Source organism: Bos javanicus, chromosome 2, assembly GCF_032452875.1.
Source record: "Bos javanicus breed banteng chromosome 2, ARS-OSU_banteng_1.0, whole genome shotgun sequence".
NCBI lineage: Eukaryota > Metazoa > Chordata > Mammalia > Artiodactyla > Bovidae > Bos > Bos javanicus.
Window position 1 is genome coordinate 14,741,506 of NC_083869.1, and position 26,166 is coordinate 14,767,671.

Sequence of the window (26,166 nt, forward strand, 5' to 3'; positions counted from 1 at the left end):
GCAGATGGTGAATGCAGCCATGAAAGTAAGACACTTGCTCCTTGGAAGAAAAGCTATGACCAACCTAGACAACATATTAAAAAGCAGAGACATTACTTTGCTGACAAATGTCACCATAGTCAAAGCTATGGTTTTTCCAGTGGTCATGTATGGATGTGAAAGTTGGACCATAAAAAAAGCTCAGTGCTGAAGAATTGATTCTTTTGAACTGTGGTTTTGGAGAAAGCTCTTGAGAGTCCCTTAGACTGCCAGGAGATCAAAACAGTCAATTGTAAAAGAAATCAGTCCTGATATTCGTTGGAAGAACTGACAATGAAGCTGAAGCTGCAATACTTTGGCCACCTAATGTGAAGAACTGACTCATTGGAAAAGACCCTGTTGCTGGGAAACGTTGAAGGCAGGAGAAGGGGACGGAAGAGGATGAGATGGTTGGATGGCATCATTGACTCGATGGACATGAGTTTGAGCAGGCTCCAGGATTTGACGATGGACAGAGAAGCCTGGAGTGCTGGTCCATGGGATCTCAAAGAGTCAGACATGACTTAGTGACTGAACTGAACTGAACTGTCCAACTTTCCCAACCCCCCTTGATGAAGAGCCTCTTTTTCCCATTGTATATTCTTGCTTCCTTTGTCAAAGATTAATTGACCATAAATGTGTAAGTTTATTTATGGGTTCTATGCTGTTCCATTGATCCATATGTGTGTTTTTGTGCCAGATCATGATGTTTTGATTACTGTAGCTTTGTATGATTGTCTGGAGTATGTGACCTACTTTGTTCTTTTTCCTTAGGATTGCTTTGGCAATTCTCGGTCTTTTAAATGGTTCCATATGAAATTTAGGATTATTATAGTTCTGTGAAAAATGTCATGGATAATTTGATAGGGATCATATTAAATATGTAGATCATTTTGTGTATTAAGGCCATTTTAACATTAATTCTTCCAATCCAATAGCTTGGAATTCTTTCCATGTCTTTGAATCATCTTCAGTTTCTTTTATTAATGTTTTATGGTTATTTCTAGCATTGTCTTTCACCTCTTTGGTCAGGTTTATTCCTAAGCTGTTTTTTTTTTTTTTTTTGATGTGATTTCAAAAGCAGTTGTTTTATTATATCTTTTTGATATTTCATTGTTAGTATAAAGAAATGCAACAGATTTCTGTATGTTAATGTTGTATCCTGTGCTACTGTGATTAATCTTTTTATTCATTCTAGTACTTTGAATGTAGAGTCTTTAGGGTTTTCTACATAGAATGTAATATTTTCTGCATATTGTTGTCGTTGTTCAGTTGCTCAGTCGTATCTGACTTTTTGTGATCCCATGAACTGCTGCACACCAGGCTTCCCTGACCTTCAATATCTCCTGGAGTTTGCTCAAATTCATGTCCATTGAGTCGATGATGCCATCCAACCATCTCCTCTTCCATCTCTCCCTTCTTCTCCTGCTTTCTGTCTTTTTCAGCATCAGGGTCTTTTCCAGTGAGTCAGCTCTTCTCATCAGGTGGCCACAGTATTGGAGTTTCAGCTTCAGCATCAGTCCTTCCAATGTGTATTCAGCATTGATTTCCTTTAGGATTGACTGGTTTGATCTCCTTGCTGTCCATGGGATTCTTAAGAGTCTTTTCCAACATCACAGTTTGAAAGCATCAGGTTTTTGCTGCTCAGCCTTCTTTATGGTCCAACCCTCACATCTGTACCTGACTACTGGAAAAACCATAGCTTTGACTGTCTGCATATAATGAATTTTATCTCTTCCTTTCCAATTTGGATACTTTGTCTTTCTTTTTCTTGCTTGATTACTGTGGAACTTCTAATACTGTACTATTGAATAGCAGTGGTGAGACTGGGGGATCTTTGCCTTGTTCCAGATTTTATCAGGAAGACTATCAGCTTTTCTGGAGAAGGCAATGGCACCCCACTCCAGTACTCTTGCCTGGAAAATCCCATGGGTGGAGGAGCCTGGAAGGCTGCAGTCCATGGGGTCGCTGAGGGTCGGACATGACTGAACGACTTCACTTTCACTTTTCACTTTCATGCATTGGAGAAGGAAATGGCAACCCACTCCAGTGTTCTTGCCTGGAGAATCCCAGGGACGGGGGAGCCTGGTGGGCTGCCATCTATGGGGTTGCAGAGAGTCAGACTTAGACAACTGAAGCGACTTAGCAGCAGCAGCAGCTATTCACACCATTAAGTATCATATCAGCTGAGAGTCTGCCATAAGTAGCTTCCATTCTGTTGAGCTGTGTTCCCTCTGTATGCAATTTGGTAAGAGGTTTTTATCATGAATGGTGTTGATATTTATCCAATGCTTTTTCTGTATCTATTGGGATGATTATGTGGGTTTTTTCTTTTGTTGATATGGTGTATCATATTTGTTTGTTTTAAACCATCCTTGTGGCCCTGGGATGAGTCTAGTCTGGTCATGGTCTTTGATGTGTTGTTGGATTTGGTTTGCTAATATTTTCTTGAGAATTTTTGTATCCATATTCATCAAAGATATGGGCTGTAATTTTCTTTAGTATCCTTATCTTGTTTTGGTATACATTTGTTTCCAGTTACTACCTTTGGGCTATAATGAAAAGTTCCCTGAAGATGGCCTCTAAGTTGACATATCTTTGGATATAAAAATTCCTTTTCCTGCTTACCAACTGTCACGCGAGTGTATGTTCCTCGGTTCTTTGTCTCGTCACAACAAAGATTTGGAGCGACGGACATTAAAGCCCTCGGCGCATCACAGCTCTTGGGTCTTGGACAAACCGTGCTACAGCTCTTAGGCAAATCAGTGTTACAGCTCTATTTTATTTAGAAGATAGCAGGAAAGTGAGAGAGAGAGAGAGAAAGAAAATTGCGCACGCACGTGGGAGAGAGAGTCCATGAGAGAGCGCTTTGGCTCCTCCTTTTATGTTTTTTTCCTCCACCTGGGCCTGCCCTATGCAAATTGGGCTTAGCCAGGAGTGCTGTTTGTTCTGTTTGTTCTGCCTGAAGTCTTCACTCTGGTCCTCAGACCTTCCTTGTCTTTTAGCCACCGCAATTTTGGACTCCTTTTCCTTATTCTACCTACCTAACACAACTTTCTCTCTCCAAAGTAACTAGCAGATAGGTAGTAAGACTTACTAATATAAATCCTTGCTACTAAAAGTACAGTTAATGGATTAGAAGCATCAGTTTCTCCTGAGTGCTTCTAGAAATGCAGGAATGTGGAGCCAAGAAAGTAGGACCAGGACCTACGCAATCAAAATCTTCATTTCCACAAAATCTCAGGTAATTCTATTTCCATGCGTGGAGAAATATAGAAGCATTACTCTAAGTGGTATTTCATGAGAATTTTTTGTTGTTGTTCCAAAGGAACAAAATTGAAAATTGAAATTCAGTATTGTCCACCTTCCACTTAAAAAAGGTGAAAGATATAACCAACTGAATTCAGTTTCAAAGAATAGCAAGGAGAGATAAGAAAGCCTTCTTAAGTGAATAGTGCAAATAGAGAAAAACAATAGAATGGGAAAGACCAGAGATCTCTTCAAGAAAACTGGAGATACCAAGGGAACATTTTATATAAGGATGGGCACGATAAAGGACAGAACTCATTAGCATGACTTAACAGAAGCAGAAGAGATTAAGAAGAGGTGGCAACAGTACACAGAAGTATACAAAAATGGTCTTAATGACCCAGATAACAATGAGGTGTAGTCAGTCACCTAGAGCTAGACATCTTGGACTTCACAGTCAAATGAGCCTTTGCAAACTCTACTATGAACAAAGCCAGTGGAGGTGATGGAATTCCAGTTGAGCTATTTTAAATCCTAAAAGATGATGTTGTTAAAGTGCTGCACTCATTATGCCAGCAAAATTGGGAAATTCAACAGTGGCCACAGAACTGGGAAAGGTCTGTTTTCATTTCAGTCCCAAAGAAGGGCAAATGCCAAAGACTATTCAAATTACCTTATGACTGCGCTTATTTCACATGCTGTTAGTAGCAAGGTTATGCTCAAAATCCTTCAAGCTAAGCTTGAACAGTACAAGAACCAAGAACTTTCAGATGTACAAGCTCAGTTTAGAAAAAGGCAGAGGAACCAGAGATCAAATTGCCAACATCCATTGGATCATAGAAAAAGGAAGGGAATTTCAGAAAAACATCTATTTCTGCTTCACTGACTATGCTAAAGGCTTTGACTGTGTGGATCACAACAAACTGTGTTAAATTCTTAGAGATGGGAACGCCAGACCACCTTACCTGTCTCCTAAGAAACCTGTATGCAGGTCAAGAAGCAACAGTTAGAAACAAGCATGGAACAATGGACTGGTTCAAAATTGGGAAAGGAGTATGTCAAGGCTGTATATTGTCACTCTGACTGTTTAACTTGTATGCAGAGTATATCATGCAAAATGCTTGGCTGGATGAATCAAAAGCTGCAGTCAAGATTGGCAGAAGAAATATAACAGCCTTAGTTATGCCAATGACACCACTCTAATGGCAGAAAGTGAAGAGGAACTAAAGAGCCTCTTGATGAGGATCAAAGAGGAGAGTGAAAAAGCTGGTTTAAAACTCAACATTCAGAAAACTAAGATCATGGCATCTTGTCCCAACACTTTATGGCAAATAGAAGGGGAAAAGTAGAAGCAGTGACAGATTTTGTTTTCTTGGGGTCCAAAATCACTGTGAACAGTGACTGCAGCCACGAAATTAGAAGATGCTTGCTCCTTGGTAGGAAAGCTATAACAAACCTAGATAGTGTATTAAAAAGCAGAGACATCACTTTGGCAACAAAGGTCCATAGAGTCAAAGTTGTGGATTTTCCAGTAGTCCTGTACAGATGTGAGAGTTGAACCATAAAGAAGGCTGAGCACCAAAAAATTGGTGCTTCCGAATTTTGGGACCCTTGAAGAATCCCTTGGACAGCAAGATCAAACCAGTCAATCCTAAAAGAAATCAATGCTGAATATTTCATTGGAAGGACTGATACTGAAGCTGAAGCTCCAATATTTTGGCTACCTCATAGGAAGAGCTGACTCATTAGAAAAGACCCTGATCTGGGAAAGACTAAAGGCAGGAGGAGAAGGGGACAGCAGAGGATGAGATGGTTAGGATAGCATCACCAACTCAATAGACATGAATTTGAGCAAACTCTGGGAGATAGTGAAGGACAGGTAAGCCTGGCCTGTTGCAGTCCATAAGGTCACAAACAGTCAGACATGACTAAGCAACTGAACAACAAGAACTAAAATATTCTTAATTACTTAAACTCCATCCTTTCTATTTCCCATTAAGACTTTACTGAAACTAGGTCTTCTTAGTAAAGACTTACATCTCCAACCATCCCAGGCTCCCTCCTGCAAATTCTTTTTATGATTTTCATGTTTTTTATTTGGTACTTCTAAACTTACCCATTCAGGAAAAAAAGGTGCCCTGTTCTTCCATTTAGACCCCCTCTCATTCATTTCAGCAGCTAGCAGGTGGCTTGAATACAGTAGCTTTCAAATGTTTGAGTACACAAGCTTTACATGGGCGTCAACATGAAACTCTGATAGTGCTTGAGTTCATTTTATTTTACATGCCAACTCTGTAAGGGATTTGCCCATTGAATCAAGCTATTTAATACTGATTATCAAATTCTGGGTTCTTATATAGTCAGAAAAGAACTGTTAGTGGCTACAAAGCTGATTAGTTAAAAATCATTGATATCTGTATTAATATTAGTATTAATATCAGTGCTTGGTTTATATGTATCATTACTATTATTAGAATTGGGTAGTCAAATTGCTGAATTTGAATTTGGCCAGAGAATAAAGTAGTATTTTAATGTCTGTTCTTTGTAGCTTAACAGTACAGTTTAAAGAAAATTTTTGACTCAGATGGTAATAATTAAGACGACAGAACTAGATGAGACCAAGAGGCATCAGTGTGCATTCTTTCTCCATGGTGGTCTAGTATTAACCACATTTTTGAAAGCATCGTAGATGCCTTTTCAGGAAAAGAGAATTTTAGCCTAATAGATTATATGCTCCAATTCTTTTGGGTCTTGTTACTTATCAAATCGAATCCAAATTCTTCATGTTGTGGTTCAAGAAAATAAATCACTAAAAACATGTTAGGCAAAATAAATACTTTATTAATTTTTTTTTAGAAATCAGCCTTTGTGTGATGTGATAATTCAAACATTTAAAAAACCTTTTAGATATTCTTTCAAAGTATATTGTTAACCTCTCAACCACTTTTGATTAAAATTTCACACAAAGAAATATAATAGGAGTTGAAAATTATAAATGCTAAAGAATAATTCTAATAACATCTGGTTGTTACTTTACACATTTATTTAACATATATAAAACCAAATAGGAAACTACCTTCCTTTTTTTTCCCCCCCCATAAAACAAACAGTTCTCACTGGTTAAGAATGAATTAAAATTTGTTTATGAGAAAACAAAAATCTAAATTACTTCCATTATGAAAAAACAAAACCAGCTTATTCATTTCTATCCATTCAAGTCACAGGCCCCATTATTTTGGCAATAATCTACTATTTAGTCTAAAAGAAGAAACATGTCCTTATAATAAAGAAGTCTGGACAATGCAAAAAGTACATAGTGTTTAACATAAGACATGTTTCCAAAAAAACAAACAAACAAAAATCCCCAAACTACATAAGCTACAATAAAATTACAATTGTCTTGGGTAAAATAACAATGCTTACAGTGTAAGAACATTAAGTAGTTTTAGGTAACATAAATTCTATCCTACTGCTATTAGTAACCTCCTCAAGAATTAAAAGCAGTTTTTACAACAGGATAATTTTTCTTCTTGGAAGTGACACTAATTAACAGCAGTGGAGGGAGTATCATTGGTTGTTTCAAGCTCTCAAAAAATGAATCAGTTATTGCACAGTAAATACCTCATAGAGGTCAGTGTTTTAAGAAGCTAGTCTGAAGAAATATGTTATTTATAAGTTGGTTAATTATGGAAGTTTTCAAGTTTTAAAATTAATTCTACCTAGGCAATCAACTGGAAAATACTGACATACAAATAAATATTAGGCTTTTCAAATGGCTATGGTTTTGATAGTTTAGAAAAGAAATAAAGTCAGCAAAGTGCCTATGTTTCTATGTTTTTTGAAAAGATATGCACAGAAGAAATAAACATTGTATACAGTAGCCCAGCTCAGCAGCAAGTATCTTCTGAAGCACAAATGACACCCCCACCAGTGTATATCCTTGATAACTCCAGTATCACGCAGCTAACAGGACCCACGCAAACCTTAAAAAAAGGAAGAAAAGTAAAAATTAAGCATTTTTCAATTATTACTGAAAAGTCTTTAAAAGGAAGGATGAGAATAAAGATTCTCCATTATCTATTATGACATGATTAGATATGAGACCTAATGTACTATGTACAATGAGATCTATGGGATATGTTTCTTTAAGAAACAAAAGACACTAAAAATTTATGATTAAATCTTGAAATCTTGGTATGCATGCATGCTTGAATTCTTCATCCATTTGAAGTAATATTATAATCAGGGCAGTGCTATCAAAATTCAGGTTTGAAGGTCCCAATTTCCCCAATTCCAGAATTTATTTACTATAATGAAATTTCAATAAAATGATAAAATATCAATATAACTTGGAGGTTTGAGATTATGAGATTTGAATCACTTACACTTTAAATGAGGTTATAAAAGGTTTTCACACTGTAAAATAACATATTACATACTTCCTAAAAATAAAAATTTAGCTAGGGAAACAGACCTATATACTAAGAAAAAGCATTAAAAACTAAGTACTAAGTTACATTTAGCTAAACAAAGAAATTCAGAAAAATTTACCTATAAATTCCATTAGTGACTATCTTGCTTAGAATTGGATGCTTTACTTGAAGATACTGCTGCCAGAAGTCCACTTACAATTTCCCGTCTGATTTCCCCAACAATAGACTCTTTAATCTAGAATGGAAAAAAGAAGAAAACGAGAACTTAACAGTATCACTATAATCCATTTTATTCTGTTATCAGAAAAAACAAGTAAATAACATTTAATTTCTACAGTCAGCTAAACTACAGAGAAAACTAAATCTTTGTGTAAATCCTTCATGAAATAGAGAGAGAGAGCAGGGAATCACATCCATCTATCCTCAAACTCAGATCATGTTCTGAGATCTTGTCTAGCATAATTCAAATAACTCCATTACAAAATAACACAATTCTCAAGTTGAGAGCATTAACAAATGTTAAAGCTTCATAGATAATTTAGCCTATGACACAAAATAACCTAAAAGAACTGATTAAATATTATGTTCACTTTTATGTTGTTTTTCTTTTAAATTAATGTCTATCTACCTAAAGGCAGAAAGCAAAGAGGGACTAAAGAGCCACTTGATGAAAGTGAAAGAAAAGTGTGAAAAAGCTGGCTTAAAACTCAACATTCAAAAAACTAAGATCATGGCATCTGGTCCCATCACTTCAAGGCAAATAGATGGGGAAACATTGGAAACAGTGACAGACTTTATTTTCTTGGGCTCCAAAATCACTGCAGATGGTAAATGTAGCCATGAAATTAAAAGGTGCTTGCTCCTTGGAAGAAAAGCTATAACAAACTTAAGACAGCATATTAAAAAGCGGAGACATCACTTTGCCAACAAAGGTCCATGGTTTTTCCAGTAGTCATGTGTGGATGTGAGAGTTGGACCATAAAGGAGGCTGAGCATGGAAGAATTGATGCTTTTGAACTGTGGTGTTGGAGAAGACTTTTGGGAGTCCCGTGGACAGAAAGGAGATCAAACAAGTCAATCCTAAAGGAAATCAACCCTAAATATTCATTGGAAGGACTGATGCTGAAGCTGAAGCTCCAATACTTTGGCCACCTGATGCAAAGAGCTGACTCATTAGAAAAGACCCTGATGCTGGGAAAGATTGAGGTAGGAGGAGAAGAGGAAGACAGAGGATGAGACGGTTGGATGGCATCACTGACTCAATGGACATGAACTTGAGCAAGCTCCAGGAGATGGTGAAGGACAGGGAAGCCTGGCATGCTGCAGTGCATGTGGTAGGAAAGAGTCGGACACGACTGAGTGACTGAACACCACCACCAAAACAACCATAAACTCTAAATAAGTCAATATTTAGTTGTATGGTACGGTTTGTCACCTGACTGAAAATTTTGCTTTGGATGAGGATTTACATGTCATTTTATTGTTAGAAAACGCAAACAGATCTAGAGGCAATGACAATTCCCTCGAGATTTTCTTCTCCAGATGCCCAAACACTACACATGCACACCTACATCTTTTTCTCTCTGATTTGTGACCCCATGGAATGCAGGCCACAAATCTCTTCTATCTATGGGATTTTTCCAGGCAAGAATACTTGGGTGGGTTGCCATTTCCTCCTCCAAGGGATCCTCCAGACCCAGGGATCAAACCCACAGCTCCTGCATGTCCTGCATCGGCCACAGATTCTTTACTAACTGAGTCACCTGGGAAGCCCAGTGCATCAGCTCTGAGTAGCCCCCTGAAGGCTTTACATGTGTGCTTCCTCAAATAAACTGGTAATGCCTTCCCGAACCAGCACTCAGGACACACTCAACCAGCTTTTAAAAATTCTACATTTTCAGTTTCCTGCCAGCCTGATCTCTTTCCTAAAATGTTCCTAAGTACATCCTGAACACATCTCAATGGAAGTCTTTCCAAAAATGGCTCTGTAATAATGTCATGCAATATATACGTTACAGAATATATATATTGTGGTGCTGGAGAAGACTCTTGAGAGTCCCATGGACTGCAAGGAGATCCAACCAGTCCATTCTGAAGGAGATCAGCCCTGGGATTGCTTTGGAAGGAATGATGCTAAAGCTGAAACTCCAGTACTTTGGCCACCTCATGTGAAGGGTTGACTCACTGGAAAAGACTCTGATGCTGGGAGGGATTTGGGGGCAGGAGGAGAAGGGGACGACAGAGGATGAGATGGCTGGGTGGCATCACGGACTCGATGGACAAGAGTCTGAGTGAACTCCGGGAGTTGGTGATGGACAGGGAGGCCTGGCGTGCTGCGATTCATGGGGTCGCAAAGAGTTGGACATGACTGAGCGACTGAACTGAACTGATACATAAATATTCAGAGAGACAAATGCTCCTTAACTACCAACTATCTATACTGAAATATATTTAAATAAATAAAATCTTCTCATTTTACCTTCTAAACTTTAAACATCAAAGGTCTGTTAAGTTCATAGTCCTTCAGATTTGTTTTTTAAACAAATATATATTGGACACAAATATGATACCAGAATTTCTTTGCCACAGCATACAAGTACAAATGCAGTGTGTTAAATTAGATCCTCTGTAAATCCATATTTACAAAAGACGATGACTTAGCAGAGTCTTTCAGTCCTGTTGTCCAATGCACATCTCATCACACTTCACTCAAAAATTCTTTTTCATTCTTCATCATTCAAAAACAAACTAGCCCAAAGTATTATCTACAAACCAAAAAAGTATGCCAACATTTGGAGGGTAGGGATAAGTACAGACATCACTGCAGTAAAACATAAAAAGTCTCTACCAAGGATGTCATTATCTATGTGTGCTCAGAACAAACATTTCATAAAATATTAAAAAGGAAAAACTGTTAACTCATTAATGATGTAAGAACAGAATAAAAAATGAGAGACTAGTATGGGATAGAAGAGGAAAAAGTTATCAGAGAATAGCGAATTTTAACATAGTGATGAAAAAGTAAGGCCAACTGCAGACAACAGTGAGGATGAAAGCAGTAGCAAGAGCACCTTAAGAGAGGGAGCAGAAAGAAGCCTAGCTGGTAAGATAGTCCCCACTAGTCAGAGAGCAGAAGGGAATCAGAATGGAAGGGGTGCACTCAAATGGAAGTTTATCAGTGTGTTCTGGCACACAGTAAATGCTCAATGAATGTCTGAATAAATGCCATCAATGAGAGAGTGAAAGAGTATCACACACAAAAAAGAACAGAAAGTGAAAAAAAAAGGACTACATATAAGCACTGGAAAACGACAAAATGCCTTTGATTATTTATTGAAGTAACAAATGTATGAACACAGAAATTAGTTCCAAAGTCTCCCACGTTACAGAGGTGGGGAAGGATAAGTAGTGAGAAAATCAGTGGAATGGATGGTGAAGTCCATTTTATAACTTCCAAAAAGTAATATCCACTGAAGACCGACTCCTTGAGATCAAGGAACGCACATTGGCATATTAACAAGATGACAGCAAGCCTAAAGTGCGGGACAACACATCCATTTATTAGCCTCTACTGAGTGCCTCCTGTGCGGCAGCCATTATTACAGAGATCACTAACAGAATTGTAGTAAGGACACAGGCAAGCTGTGTAGTTACCAAAATACATACAAAAGTGTGCCAGATGAAATACAGTTACTCAGAGGCATGGACCAAGCCTAGGAACGTCAATGAACAAAGAAGAAAACTCTATACAGAGCAATCTATCTTTATACTCTGACATTTAATTCTGTTCAATTTGCTTCTGTGGACACATGCTCATTTATTCTATTAAGTTATCTTTTTTACTTACTTTTTCTTTCAGTGTTCTCTTTCAAAAGAATTCTACTGTATCAGTATTATAAGTAATGAAGGCATTCTTTTAAAAAACTTCACATATGGTGAAATAATGGAAACAAAGGCCTGACAGACATCGTTGTTTTCATGCACCCATGAGAGCAATAAGAAAACTTCCCTAAAAGTGTTTGCCAAACATGCTTAATCCTCACCTGCAAAACTGTTCAACCCAAGCTTAAATCTTCCCTTCCTGAATAATGGCTTTGTTTATGGGGTTAGGGACCCAGAATTTGCTGGGAAGACAATTCTGTTTTTCTTGGTAGCTGATACAATAAGAGTTTAAAAAAACTGGAATTCAGTAACATTAAGGGAAAAGATTACCCATTTTAAATGAACAGAATCAAGACTAATCTGAATTTAAATATTTTGCAAAGTTTAACAGAACACCATTGTAACTGAGCTAAAATGATAATAACCCAAATGATTTTTAAAATTATAGATGACATTAGACTAATTTATCCATTAACATATGCTTTTAAAGTGCTTCAAAAGTTTTTTTTTTTTTTAAGGACATCAATGTTCCTCTTATGCCCTGTTTCATCTACTATACAATTTGCTTGGTAAGCTCTTCTTTGGAGACATTTAAAAGGGTCAGTGTTAAGCTAAAGTTCCTCCAAACTATGTCAAATTCTGAATCAGGAAGTTTCTAATTAACAGTAACAAATTCTGAAAAATTCTTCAAACATTTGTCTCACATGTCAGTCCTTCAAATTATAAAATCTCCCATATTTAATAGGGAGGTTCTTATAAATGATTAAGTAATTCTCTAGCACCACCACAGTATGATGGGAACAACCAAGTTTTCTATATATGCTAAGTTCTACCAGCCCCAAAAAATCAATGTTCTGGTTTAGGGATGCTTTGAAAGTGAAAGTGAAAGTCACTCAGTCTTGTCTGATTCTTTGTGATCCCACAGACTATCCATGGAATTCTCCAGGCCAGAATATTAATTAGAGTGGGTAGCCATTCCCTTCTCCAGCAGATCTTCCTGACCCAGGGATCAAACCAGGGTCTCCTGCATTGCAGGTGGATTCTTTATCAACTGAGCTATCAGGAAATCACTTATAGCACACATCAGGCCATCCATTAGCAACATTAAAAATGAGGACTCAAGTATGCATTAAAAGAGTATTTGTGCCAAATGAGTATATAAAGTCCAGTTTCCAAGGAAGTTTTTCAAACCAAAGCAAGCTAAAGGGAACAAAAATACCACATTTTGTGTCAAGGGAGTACCTTAAAACTGATTTCCTCAGTTAACAAATACATTATGAAGAAAAATAATTACTTAGTTCTACTCAAAAATTGATCTTTGATGTGAAACACCATCAGTCACACCTAACTAACTGAGCAAGGTGGATGTACAGAGCCTGCTAAAGAGTAGCCAGATACAACCAACCTACAAAATAATTACATTTATAGGACAAATAAATTAATAGAATTAAGATGTTTTAAATTTCAAGTTGGTAATTCACGTCATGAAAAGAAATTACATACATGCAGTGTCTTCTGCTATTGACAGAATGCTTGTTTTTTAAGTGTTAACTTGTCTGAATGCCAGCTGAACCTAGGAACAGAGCACCCAACATGCGCAAACATTGAACAGCTACCAGATGTCTTAGTTCACTGTGTTGTGAAGCACACCTGTCTGCACCTGGCATTACAATTTCTGTTAGATTTCATTATCACCCCCCTCTACCACGTCACAGTAACTCACAAGTAACTTATTTTGCAGCCCTTCCAAAATCCAATTCCAGAAGCAAATTTCAGGTCTTTTTCAAGGCAGTGTCACACTATTGTAGCATTTATTTCTTAACAAAACAGTGTTAGGGTTTTTATTAGGTTTTCATCTTTTCAAAAATCTGTCACTGACAAAAGTTTTCAATGTTATGCTTCTAATACTATTTTCCCCATGAGCTCTGTAGTTTTTACTACACAAATCTGCATAGCGTGATTTTTAGGAATGCATATATTAATGTCATATAAAGCAAAACTGACTTTATTTTCAAGGTACTTCTCAAGCTACTGTCATGCAGCTGTAAATGATGGCACCTCATACATAAACTAATCTTTGGACCCAGAGAAGCAATGGCTCATTTGAAAAAAACATTTTGGTATGTTGCCACCATTCTTAAAAAAAAAAAAAAAATTAATTTTGTACTGGGTATAGCCCATTAGCAATGTTGTGAATTTCAGATGAAGAGTGAAAGGACTCAGCCATATATATACATGTATCCACTTTTCATCCAGGCTGCCACATAACATTGAGCAGAGTTCCATGTGCTACAAAGTTACCATTTTAAATATAGCAAGGTGTCCATGTCCATCCTAAACTTCCTAACTATCCCCCTCTCCCTTCCCCCTGCCAACCATGAGTTCAGTTCTCTAAGTCTGCAAGTCTCTCTCTGTTTGTAAGTAAGTTCAACTGTATCATTTCTTTATAGATTCCACATACAAGGGATGTCATCCTGTATTTCTCCTTCTCTGACTTAATCACTCAGTATGACAATCTCTAGGTCCATGCATGTTGCTGCGAATTGCTGCCACCATTCTTGACCTATAACCACTAAAAATTTGTTCAATGTTACTCACAAATTAATTCTAAAAATGTGTTACATTCACATTACTGAATTTATTGGAAGTACAAAGATTAAAAAGGAGCCACTGACTCTTATTTCTCTGGTTCATTTCAGTATTTTCCATTTCTAAATCCTTACTTCTCAATACATTATACTAAATGCTTTTCTGTATGATTTTTCAACTATTCCCTGAGTTAGTTCTATTTACCTTCCTACTAGACTTTAAGCTTAAGGATTTCATGGTCTTACATCCATTTTTCTTTTCTCCTTTACAGAGCAGGTACTCATTAAGACACTTGTAAACCATTTTTTTTAAAAACACAGTAGGCTATTCTTTTTACTAATGGAAAGAATGAATGATCCTTTTTATCATGGATTTTAGTATCCCAGTTGGAAAGAACTATGAATAATTACAGTTCTTCCTCAGAGTTATTCTTAAGACAGGGACAGAATGAAAAAAATAAATTCAACACGTGTAATTTTTATCTTATGCATTCTACTGAATTTTGCATCCGAAGACACAATGTAATTTGAGAAAAGGAAAAAACAAAGTCATACATAAATATGTACCTATAGCAGTTTCCTTTTTTAAATGATATCCATACTGTTCCTTACTGTCTGATCCTGGTGTCAAAAGCAACTATTTTACTAATTTCTGAAACATTTTGCCTTTGATTACTAGTCCTCCTAAGTTTCTGCAGTCCTTTCGGTAACCTAGAACTATTGCTAAATGTTTCAGGTCTGCATACTGCTAATCACACAAGGTAAACTTTAATTCTATATTTCTATCTTTGAATGACTTACATAATTTCTATAGGTCTCTACTCACTAAACCAAATAGATTAAATGCTTCATACTTCTTAAAATCTCAACTGACATTATAAAATGGCAGATTTTAATCTTGGAAGAGATCTAAATTATAATCCTTAATTTTACAAAGGTGGAAACAGAGGTCAAAAGTCCTCGTCACATGTTCACCTATTTTGAAACCCGCACATACCTTCTTCACCAGAGTGAATATAGAGAATTGCAATTACTTCACATGGGAGTATGAAATTTGCAGAAACAGCATTACAAACACAATAGACATGAGCTAGATCAATGGGAAAATTACTGAATACAGTGAATCAAAGGAGTACCTTATACATAATTAATGTTAAAATAAAACCTATTCAAAATAAATTAATTAAGCATAGATTTTACTCACCTCCCTTATGACTTGCTGTAACTCATCTTGCTCCACATTTTTATGCACTTCCTCAGCAGCTGGCAATAATGAGACTTTTCCCTGTTCTTCCTCCACTTCAGATTTAGGTCCTACAGCTTCTGAGGTTTCTTCAGTTGCTCCAGCTTCCTCAGAACTTTCCACATCTGGAGGTGTCTGCACAGAGCCTGTTCTAGAAGGAGCAGTTGGTGTTAGGGCCACCGATGCTCGGAATAATTTCTTGCTTGGTACCAGATGGGTTTTGGGTTTGCCCACTGAGTCAATAGGAGGTACTCCAGTTCTTCTACTGGCATGAGAGGGACCAGAACATACAGACGATGACTCTGATGTTGCTTGGGAAAAAACAGATTCTGAGCTTTCTCCAGGAGGAATTTCAAATCCCATTTCTCCATGGCCCAGGCCCAATTCAGACTTTAGGTATGACTGTTCCCGCATCAGTTCAGTGACCTAGAGATCAGAAAAACTGTAATTCTTCTCTCTTTAAATTAATATTCGTAGTTAAAAGAAGATTAATATCCTCAATGCTGCCCCAAATCATTTAACTTGTAGAGACATGATTCGAATGCACTCATTTAGTTACTACTCAATTTCATTTGCAAAAACAGCAAGAAAAATTAAAATTCGCAGTGAGATCAAGCCATAAAATATTTAACTAGGCTATAGCTGGATGAAATTTTACTTGGTTCCACATGGGTGTCCAAATTACTTACAAAGAAAAGTAACCAGTAAAAAAAACTCATAATGCCCTCAAATGAACTAATTCATTTAAAATACAATAAAAATCAATCTTTGTTCAAAATGTAGTCATCTTAAAGATCCAATTACCTAAAGAACCTGGAATCAGACTGTGAAAGCACATTTCCTGAAATATAAATTACTTTTTATGATGCATTATTTCCTTTAGGCCATGAAGATAAATCATTATTGCAATTAACTGGCTTTCTAGTGGCCAAAGATGGCAACAGACTTCAAGAAGTGCCAGACTCACTTCTAATCAAATTAACTAACTTATCAAATTCTGTATTTAAATTTTTTTTTCATCTACATTAGGAAAACTGTGTGTTTATCAAATATGATATCATTCCCTTCCCCAGTGATTTAAAAGGAAAGAGGCTTACTGGTTCCATTACATTCAATGGAGAAGGGCATGACAAGTTATCTGCGCTTCTACTGCCACACATTCCCTGAAAAAGCAAAACAATATATATATATATATATGATATATGTGTGTGTTTTTTCAAATTGCAAGTGCTTTATAATAAAATGAGCTAATTATTTTTACTCTAAAGCAGTCCTTTATGTCACAAAAGTCAGCCTCAGCTGTCAAAGGATCCTATAAAATGTGTTACTGTGACTGAAGGTTGCATAGAAGATGTTCTGATTCTCTGATCTCACCAATGCACATTTCTCAGAATAATAGATCAAAACTGTTGATGAGATCAAATAGATCAAAACTGCCGATGAGATATTCATTGACAAGATATGCATAGTCTGTGATATCATATACATATACACACACACACACATTCTTACTCTACTTGCTATGTGTGCATATATACGTGTGTGTTCATGCAATTGTTTTTAACAAAATCAGTTATGTTCAATTAACAAAGAGAAGAATTCACTGTTTCAACATTTCAAAACAATATATTCTACAACTGAAAGATTTTGGCAAAAATAAGAATACAATTGTTGAAGTTCAGATTGCATGAAAAGGAACATTAGGAGTAAGAATAGTGGTACAAAATAGAGAGAGAGAGTGTTTGTCTCTATTTTTGTTTGTATACAGGTTTTTCTGCTTTTACAAAGATCTTATTTGATTCCTCAAAAAACATACAGAATGGAAAAGATCCAAAATAAAGGAAAAATGTAAAGGGAACAGTATTTTTTCAAAGGCAAGAAAGGGTGGGGGAAAAGGTTACATGAAATACATATGTGTGTGTTCTTCAGTTATACACAATGAGTAACATCTAAATTAGTCATATGCTAACCTACTATCATTTTTCCTTTAAAATCCTTAAATTTTTGCATTGCTCTTTATTCTCTATTATTAAATTATGATTTTTCAATATATTTATATATATATAAATATGCTAAATATTTAAGAAGTTAACCACAACTTACACATTCCATTGATTTGTCAGAAAGACTCATTAAACACGGCATGTCTCTAATGCCATTTTTAAAATATGTTGTTTTTAAATTAAGGCATTTGTCCTAAATTGTGTGGAACGCTATTAACAAGTTCTGAGTGAAAAAACCGTGACAACCCGAGGAAGCATACCATGAGTGCGGAGGGGCGGAAGGCTGACGGCAAGTGCACAGGGCGGAGCTGCTCCTCCAGCCCCAGCAGGCGCTCCTCCAGCTGCAGCTCCAGGTCCTGGAGTTCCATTCGGACTGAATTTCTCAAACTCTGCAGCTGATCAACTTCATACCTATTAGTAGGAAACTCAGTGTCACAACTCTCACAAGCTTTTGGAAGTTACTGAAACTCCAAGTTCTATAGATTAGCACAACAGCGTCTGCAATGAGTATAACCATTATAACTGCTTTTTCTTCCTCTAGCTTCCATCACAAATATTCCAGACAATAAGAAACAGATTCCAACCACTGTCTTCCTCAGTTCAGCGAAGACAGAGAAGTTTACTTAGCAAAACATTGTGCCCAATTTTATTTACAATGGTTCACAGACTAGATAAAGGGTACACAGCAGTGTAAATAAAAGTCAGCTTCCAAGAAAAAAAAAAGTTAAAATGCTTTTTAGAATGAAAAATATTTTAAGTCAACGTTAAGACATATGAACTGTTACCTTTCCTCCTCAGTCATATGATGATAAACCATGGTTTGCTGACGCAGCATTGCCAATTCTAAATCCATCATTTGCGTTCTAAACAAATTCAGACTCCGCCTCATTACTTGGAGCTCCTGGAAAGTATTCTAAAATGCAATATAAGAGCATTAACTTCTAAATCACACAAATTATTCTGTAACACAAGGATTTAAGTAACTACTTACTTCATAAAGAGGTAGAACAGATGATTTCTGAGTACTATACGGAGCAGCAGCAAGATCAGGTCCTCTCATCATAGGGTACTTCAAAAGAGTGAAAGTCTGATTAGAAAGCAATGTTAAAGTGACTACTTCCACATCATCTAAGGTGTTAAAAAGGCAGAATTTGGGGAGTACATATGTTTCTCTTTGGGGCATAAAACAAAACCTAAAACCACTTCATGTTGTATGCCGAAATCAAATAAATCAGTCACCAGTACCACCTACTACTCCTATCTGTTGTAGTTATAAGTCAGTGTATTTGGAACAGGAAAGAGGCAAAGGAACACATATAGTTTAAATCTATTAATATGTCTTACAGGACCTCCTTCTTGCCTTGAGAAAGTAGAAAAATAAAAACAAAACTCAGAAATACAGAAGCAATAGCAAATGTCATTCTGAGATGACAGAAATGACTGACTTGGCTGAAGAAAGTAGCAAGCAATCACCACATTCACTCTTAGATATCTGAGTATCTACTATGCACCCCTTAGGTAGTGAAAAAGATAAAAGGAAGATAGAAGGCATTCCCAGCCTTCAAGCATTCTCACAGAGGAAGAAACAAGGAGAAAACAGAAGTAGAAATATATACATAATATTGGTTGGGGTTGGTGTGGGGACTGCTATGATGAAAACAATCAAAAATCCAGATTAGGTTTGGGGTTGGTATGGGGACTGCTATGATGAAAACAATCAAAAATCCAGATTAGGTTAAGTGTTTTCGACAGTGGTGACACTTGAGCTGTATCTTAACAGTAAACAGGACTTAGTCAGGTGAAGAAAGGCAAGGGCAGGCCATCCCAGGTTAAAAAAAAAAATGTGGCATGTGTTAAAAAAAAAAAAAAACCAGACAGCTAGGGACACACACCTAGGCAGGAGCCTGCATGTTATGTGGAGCATGCTTACAGGGAGTGGGCCTGGAGACACAGGCAGAGGCCAGGAGATACACAGCACCTGTCTCCTGAGGTGGGGTGGACTGAGGATGGGGAAATCAGCAGAGTCACTCATGAACACTGAAGAGAAAACCACATCTCGAGCAGAACAAGCTGGTCTAGGCAGGTGGAACATGAAGGTGTAGGTGGACAGGACCCTGGGAATCCCCAGCTTCCCGTAACTGCAGCTCAAAGGTTAATTTCTCATTTGTAGACAGAACTACATTTTGTAAGGAGGAAAGAGAGACACCCACTTTCTGGTTAGACTGAAAATCATTAGTAGAAGACAATCATCATGAGGATAAAATCGCTACTTAAAAGTGTGTTTTACTACATAACTTGAAAGGTTTCCAACTTTCATTTTTACTGTCAAAGGGGCTTCCTGTCTACTACATCATCATGAAAAGGAACGTATCATATACACTCTAGGCTTCTCGACTCTTAGCTGAACACCCCGTTCATTACATTACACTGTCATTTTCTTCATTCCTCAACTGCCTAATCTAAGTAGCTCAGGAAGAGATTTAGAAAGGAAATGTGAAAGGCAAACCAACAATTTACTTCTCAAAACTTATTTTGGAAATTGTTCCCATCCCACTAACAAATCTGAGAGCAGGGACTTTAAAAGTGACAAGACATATAGACTAGATCCACACGTTTACCTGATTTTTTTCTCTTCTTTTAACCCAGTGGAAGCAGACTAATTCTGTACCAGGAGACCAGCATCAGGAGTCAGCAGATGAAGGAAAAGCTTAGTCAGAGAGCAACGAGTGGAACCAGGAGAACACACGGCCACACAAGCCAAGGGAGGAAAACTTAGAAAGAAGTGGTGAACACTGTCAGATGGAAGAGAAAAGGACAGCGCTTGAGAAGTTTTCTTTTTTAATGACAAAGACAACTTGACTAAGACAGAGACAATGGAGGATAGAGGCTAAAGAAAGGAGGACACCTAAAAAAACAAAATCTCCTCTCCAGAAGGGAAGGAGACTGTGAACAGAGACATTCACCTTGTTCAGAATTAGTTACAGCTTTTCCCTTGAGCTAGGAAGGAAGAGGCTGGGGCGGGGGTCGGGGGGTGGAGGGGGGGAAAGTACAGATAAATTTAAGGATGTAGGAAAATGAGGCTGAGGTGATTCATGTCTGATGGCTCCTAGCTTTCCAGTGAATTACAAGGTACTCAGACCAATAAAAGAAAACAAGAGTAAGAAAGATAAACTTGGTTTCATACCTGGGAAAGATTCTGCAGTGAGTTTCTAATATCATGCAACACTCTTCGCAACTGCATCTCAATGGCAGAAGGGGGGTTCACAGAGCACGCTCGGTAAGGGGAGGCAGCATGTCTGTGTGAGTAAGGACATCCGAGAGGGCACGGGAAGGCACTGCAGGCGGCGCCTGCTACACTGGGAACACTGTGAGTGCTCAGAGTTCTCATGTGTTCACACAGGTGCCTTTCCTGCCACTCCGAGTGGAGAGAGTGAAGGGAGCAGGTGGACTGAGATACAGGCGCTGGAGCAGGCAGCGAGCAGGCCGGAGTCCTCCGCTGATGGCACTCCTCCAGCCGCGTCACCTCACTCGGGGCATTGGCTTCTTTCTTCCCAGACGTCGGAGAGATGAAAATAGTGGATTTGACAGAAGACTGACCATCATGCTCAGTCACTTCTTTCTCTAATCTCTGTTCCTCCTCCTGTGTATACTTGTAGGTGAAGGATGGTGGACTGCATCTGGTCTCTTTTCCAGGGGACAACCGGACATTGACAGATGACACAACCCTTACTGGGCTCAGCAAGGTGGTTGGTAAAGACTGAGACCTCCTTAGAGGATAGCCAGCTTTTGCAAACAGGTACCTCTGTTTTAACAGATCTTTTGACTTTATCAAACTACGCCCCACTCTTTGATTAGACAGACTACAAACCTTCATTTGCGCTCTTTGTAAAGCTGTATTAACTCTGTCCACAGAAGAGGGAGACCCCGTTGTATTTTCAGCCCCTTTCTCACCACATTTAGCTTCAATAGAAGCCAATGATTTAAGAATATGGTGGGTGGTATACTGGACAAATTCACATTCGCTGCTTTTATCCACATCACTTTCAGCACTTGCTTCCCTTAGTAATTCCACAGGCTGTGCTGGAGACACATCCTCTTTCCTTTCAGTAATTTCAGCAGCGTGATCCCCTGCACTCCAGGTGGACTGCTGATGTCCTATGTTCTCAACAGTCTGGCACAGGAGGGAATCCTGGCCATCTGACCTTTTCTCAGCAACTGTTGCTGCCTTTTCTCTTTCTATCTGAGGACACGTAAGAGACTCCTCCTCTGATTCATTAAAATAAGGCTGGTCTTGCACTGTTGGTGTGACAAGGTCTTCACCAAATGATGTGACTGTTGTCTCACTGTCGCAGCTATCTGCACTACTCCCCATGGCCTGCAAGGACTCATGAACCTGTGAAAGGAAAACAGGTAGAAGGATGGGGAACTCAAATAAGTAGTAGCATTAACAAAATACCAAACTGCTGTGAGGCTTCTTCACTTTCGGGGTCTCCCACCTTGGTTTTGGCCCTGGTGCTGCTCTAAACTGCTCTCAGTGTCCTTGATCAACAACTCTGCTTTCTCACAAAGAGTATTCCAGATCTTTACTAATTTCCTTAAATACCCCCTTTCAACACCCATCTCCTTTTCTTCCTGGAAGAGGAAATGGAAACCCACTCCAGTAATCTTGCCTGAAAAATTTCACGGACAGAGGAACCTAGCTGACTACATTCCACGAGGCTGCAAAGAGTCGGACATGACGGGGCAAATAAGCACTCCATTCCTTCCAACATAGGACACTGACTCAGAGAAAACGGACAAAAATGTCTTAACTTCTTCCTCAATACCTACAAACTTCCCTGTACCTTACCCCATCATTCCCTCCTCTCCATTCTGAAAGAAAACTGTGTCTCTTTTCAAAGCGAATCCCTCCAATCGATACTTCTGACCACCTCCTCTCAAAGGTTAGGGTATTTCTCCAGGTTCATCCCAGACTTTTCTGCATCAAGCTCTCTTTCTCTTAGCCTTCTCTTAGCCAAACAACTTTCCTAAATCATTATTGTATAAAAAAGACAAAAAGACCTGTAATCCTTAGCTATCATCCTTATTTGAAAAAAGAACATAATTCATATCTTCTCTGTCACTGATTTACTCTCCAATCACACTTCTCATTCAATGCATCAGAACTACTCACTTAAGTACTCAATTTCAGAATTAAACAAATTTTCATCTTTTCACTCCAATGGCTACAGCTCTCCTTTTAAAAGTTTCTCCTCCATCTCTCAATTTTTATGCCTGCTGGATTATTCTTAGTCTCCTTAGAAACTTCTCACTGTCTACTCCTTAAATGCTGTTTCTAAGGTACTTTTTTAGGTTCTTTTTTTCTCTTATTCCAGTTTTCTTTAAAATTTCCTTACAGATGTTTAAAACACTTTTCACGTACATTGTGTACTGCACACATAAACTATAAGTTCCTTGAGAACAGTTTAAGACATGCCTGTCTTCTGGATTATCTAACACACTATAGCATAAAAGTCAAGTAATATTGAGCAAGCTATGAAACCACAGTTTTAGTTAGTTATTAATTATTATAAAATACTGAAATACAGGCACAAATTGTAAAGAATCTGCCTACAATTCTGGAGACCTGGGTTCGAGCCCTGGGTAGGGAAGATCCCCTGGAAAAAAGAATGGCTACCCACTTAAGTATTCCTGCCTGGAAGATTCCATGGACAGAGGAGCCTGGCAAATCCATGCGGTAGCAAAGAGTTAGACAAGACTGACTGACTAACACTTTCATTTTCTCTCACTGAAATACAATGATGATAGAAAATTTAAAAAAAAATAAAATAGGTTAAGGATTAAAATACTCTGTTTATTGGTGGTTCAAAAATGAAGAAGCTTTTTTGGTTGTTGTTTTTAAATATTCAGTCAGAGAAAGATGAATAATTAGTGTAACTTAACATTTATAGACAAATGGTCAGATAATAAGACTAAAACTCTAGGATACAGATGCTATCATTTGAAAAATAAATATTGCACAGATTCTCTTGAATATATAGACAGTGAAAAATCACCTAAATATAAAGAAGTTAATCATAACGCCTACTATGATAGGAAATATTACCTGAAGATGATTAAGCGAGAGGCAGTCTGTCGAATCTTCAGCAAAACCACTGCTATCAGAGTGCTGACTTGCAGTACGTAATAATTGATCTACCAAAAAAGAAATGCAGTTATACAAAACTGCTATATAGGACTTCGGTGAGTACCTTTATCACATGATTTCCAAAAGATACATGGTACACAACAGTGACTCTTTCTGAGAAAAGTATGCATCACTTATGCCAAATTGTGGCTTCAAAGCATAGGAAGTGACCTGAATTCAAATAAAACTGAATCACATCAGAAATTCTCAGTGTTGCAAATTAAGCACTAATTATCATGTATTTTGGTCTTATCCTTGGAGAACAACCTGCTGAAATGAAAAATGGCTCTAATAAAAATTAAAGTCCCAAATAAACCATTTTCATTATATAAAATATGTAAAGACACTTAGGTGAAATCAGAAGTTTAAGTGCAGTGTATAAAACGTGTACGGGCTTCCTTGGTGCTCAGTGGTAAAGAGTCCACCTGCTAATGCAGGAGACAGTGTGAGGCCTGGTCCACAAGGGCCCCACACGCCACGGAGCAGCTTGGCCACGGGCCACAACTACGCAGTCTGTGACTAGAGCCCGTGTGCCACACCCCTGGAGCCTGTGCATCTACAGCCTGTGCTCCACAACGAGCGAGGCCAGTGGGGTGAGAGGCCCACGCACCATCGCTATAAGGCAGCCCCTGCTCGCCACACCTAGGGAAGGCCTGTGTGTGGCAACAAAGGCCCAGCATGACCGAAAATAAATACATAAAATTCTGTGTATTTAAAAACACCTATTACCTTCCCAATAAGAAAATAAAAATACAATTAAGGCCAACAAATTAATAATTTATATACAAGAAAACTTAAATGTCTCTGATGTTTCAAATGCTGCAAACATTTGTAAGTTATGAAACAATTATTTCTTAGCTGAATGAAAATCACATAGGTTCAACTAGAAGGTAATATTGTTAATTTTTATCATTCCTGGTTAGTATAAGCTAAAAAAAATTTTTTTAAGTAACTAAAAAAACCAACTAAGCACAGTAGGCATGATTACATGCCCAGTTACACTGTGAGCACCATAGTAGGGGAGACTTTACAGCTGTTACATTTACTGAGGATGACATTTCATGACACAGTCAAGTTCTGCAGAAGCAATAGGCTAAATACTCTGTGTTTACCAAGTCCACATTCATTTAAGATTTGAATGACAGGAAGTACTCCATAATATGTTTGAATAAAATCCAAAATTAATTATTGGTTGCCTGACTTTGAAAAATATTCTAATTACCTTAGGTTCAACCTGGAGCAACATGAAATGGAATAATATTTTTCCCATTAAAAATGTAAAATAATTCTGTAATGTTTTGAAGTCAAAAAAATTGTATAATATAAGGAACTGATCCATATCTTGATAAGTTTAGGTAAATTGTAATAATTGTGAAACTGAATTAGAGTAAGCTGTTACTACAGGTACTAATTATGCAGTACATTATCCGAGAAAATGATTAACATGCCACAGGAGTCATCACCATAATTGTATGTTTGCATACCTTTTTAAAAAGAAAAACTAGATTGTCAGTATTCTGAGAACAGGAACCTTATTTATTCCTGTTTGTATCCCAAGTAACTAGAGCAAGCCAACAATAAAAACGTATTTGCTGAATTAATCAATCTCCATAAAGTTATCTCCATAAAGCAACAACAGACTTCAACAGTTGCTTAGAGGATTTAGAGGTGAAACTGCCCAATCTGCTTGGGCAAAGGGCAGCTGCCAAAGAGCCCAGGAAGCCCTGACCAGCTTCCCTCCGGTTCTCTCCCCTGAGTCGTCTTGGCCACCGTGCAGCACCGCCCGTGCCAAGCGCCTCCTCCGCAGTCAGCCCAGTCTGAATTCACACACACACCAGGTCAAGTGTGGACTGCTTAGGCTTCAGAGCAGATGTCAGGCAGTGGAAAGAACAAGGAGACCTGGGTCAAGTCCTGGCTTTATCATCGTAAGCAGTAACTCCTCTCCTCAGAAAATGAGACAATAGTTCTCCTACCTTACCGTGTTACTTCAGAAACTAAGTAGAATGTAGGTGAAACCGTTTTTGTAAACTATAAATCACGATTGAGACTCTTCAGTCAGACATTTCAGTTTCACAAAAAGCAGAGTTTACCAAAGAAAAAGGCAGAATTAAAAAGAAACAGACTTGTGTCCTAACTGAAGAGGTAAGACATTATTTCTAATTAAAAAGTAGGAAGTTAAAGCAAACATTACAGTGAGAACAAAACAAAAGGTGCCAATTCTATTTATCCAGCATCACAGAGAAACAGTGCACCTGCATACCCTGCTAGGCCAAAGAAAATATTGAACATCTTTGGCAGTAAGGACACTATTGGACTGTTCTTAACATGCCTACTGAATGTTAACTTGTGACATGAGTTGCGTCACTAAACCTCTATTGTAAATCCTGGGACTGCATCTGAGATTTAGATTACTGTAGCTTCAGAAATTCTATTACCAAAGTGGGAAGCATTTTTATACATGCGCTGTGTGCATTTTTACTAAACTTGTGAGATGAATATATTACCAGTGATTCAAATTCTGCCACTAGGATTAACATACTTGCATATCACATCAAAATTTGGA

The 26,166-nt window shown here is 37.8% G+C and overlaps 1 protein-coding gene across 6 annotated transcripts in view; it reads right to left on the reverse strand.

The window, feature by feature from the left end:
* Nucleotides 1-6,085: 6,085 nt before the first annotated feature.
* Nucleotides 6,086-26,166, reverse strand: part of ITPRID2 (ITPR interacting domain containing 2) — a 96,402-nt gene continuing 76,321 nt past the window's right edge. For 3 of the 6 annotated variants that reach the window (XM_061433699.1, XM_061433710.1, XM_061433689.1), the window contains 9 exons: nucleotides 23,523-23,611; nucleotides 20,601-21,809; nucleotides 18,408-18,485; nucleotides 18,202-18,329; nucleotides 17,677-17,827; nucleotides 16,511-16,576; nucleotides 15,375-15,839; nucleotides 7,819-7,935; nucleotides 6,086-7,250 (listed from right to left, as the gene is read on the reverse strand). In XM_061433699.1, the coding sequence (XP_061289683.1) occupies nucleotides 7,831-7,935; nucleotides 15,375-15,839; nucleotides 16,511-16,576; nucleotides 17,677-17,827; nucleotides 18,202-18,329; nucleotides 18,408-18,485; nucleotides 20,601-21,809; nucleotides 23,523-23,611 (2,291 nt within the window). In that variant the 3' untranslated portion in view covers nucleotides 6,086-7,250; nucleotides 7,819-7,830. The remainder of the gene's footprint in view (nucleotides 7,251-7,818; nucleotides 7,936-15,374; nucleotides 15,840-16,510; nucleotides 16,577-17,676; nucleotides 17,828-18,201; nucleotides 18,330-18,407; nucleotides 18,486-20,600; nucleotides 21,810-23,522; nucleotides 23,612-26,166) is intronic. The other 3 variants (XM_061433731.1, XM_061433720.1, XM_061433741.1) reach the window with 2 other exon arrangements.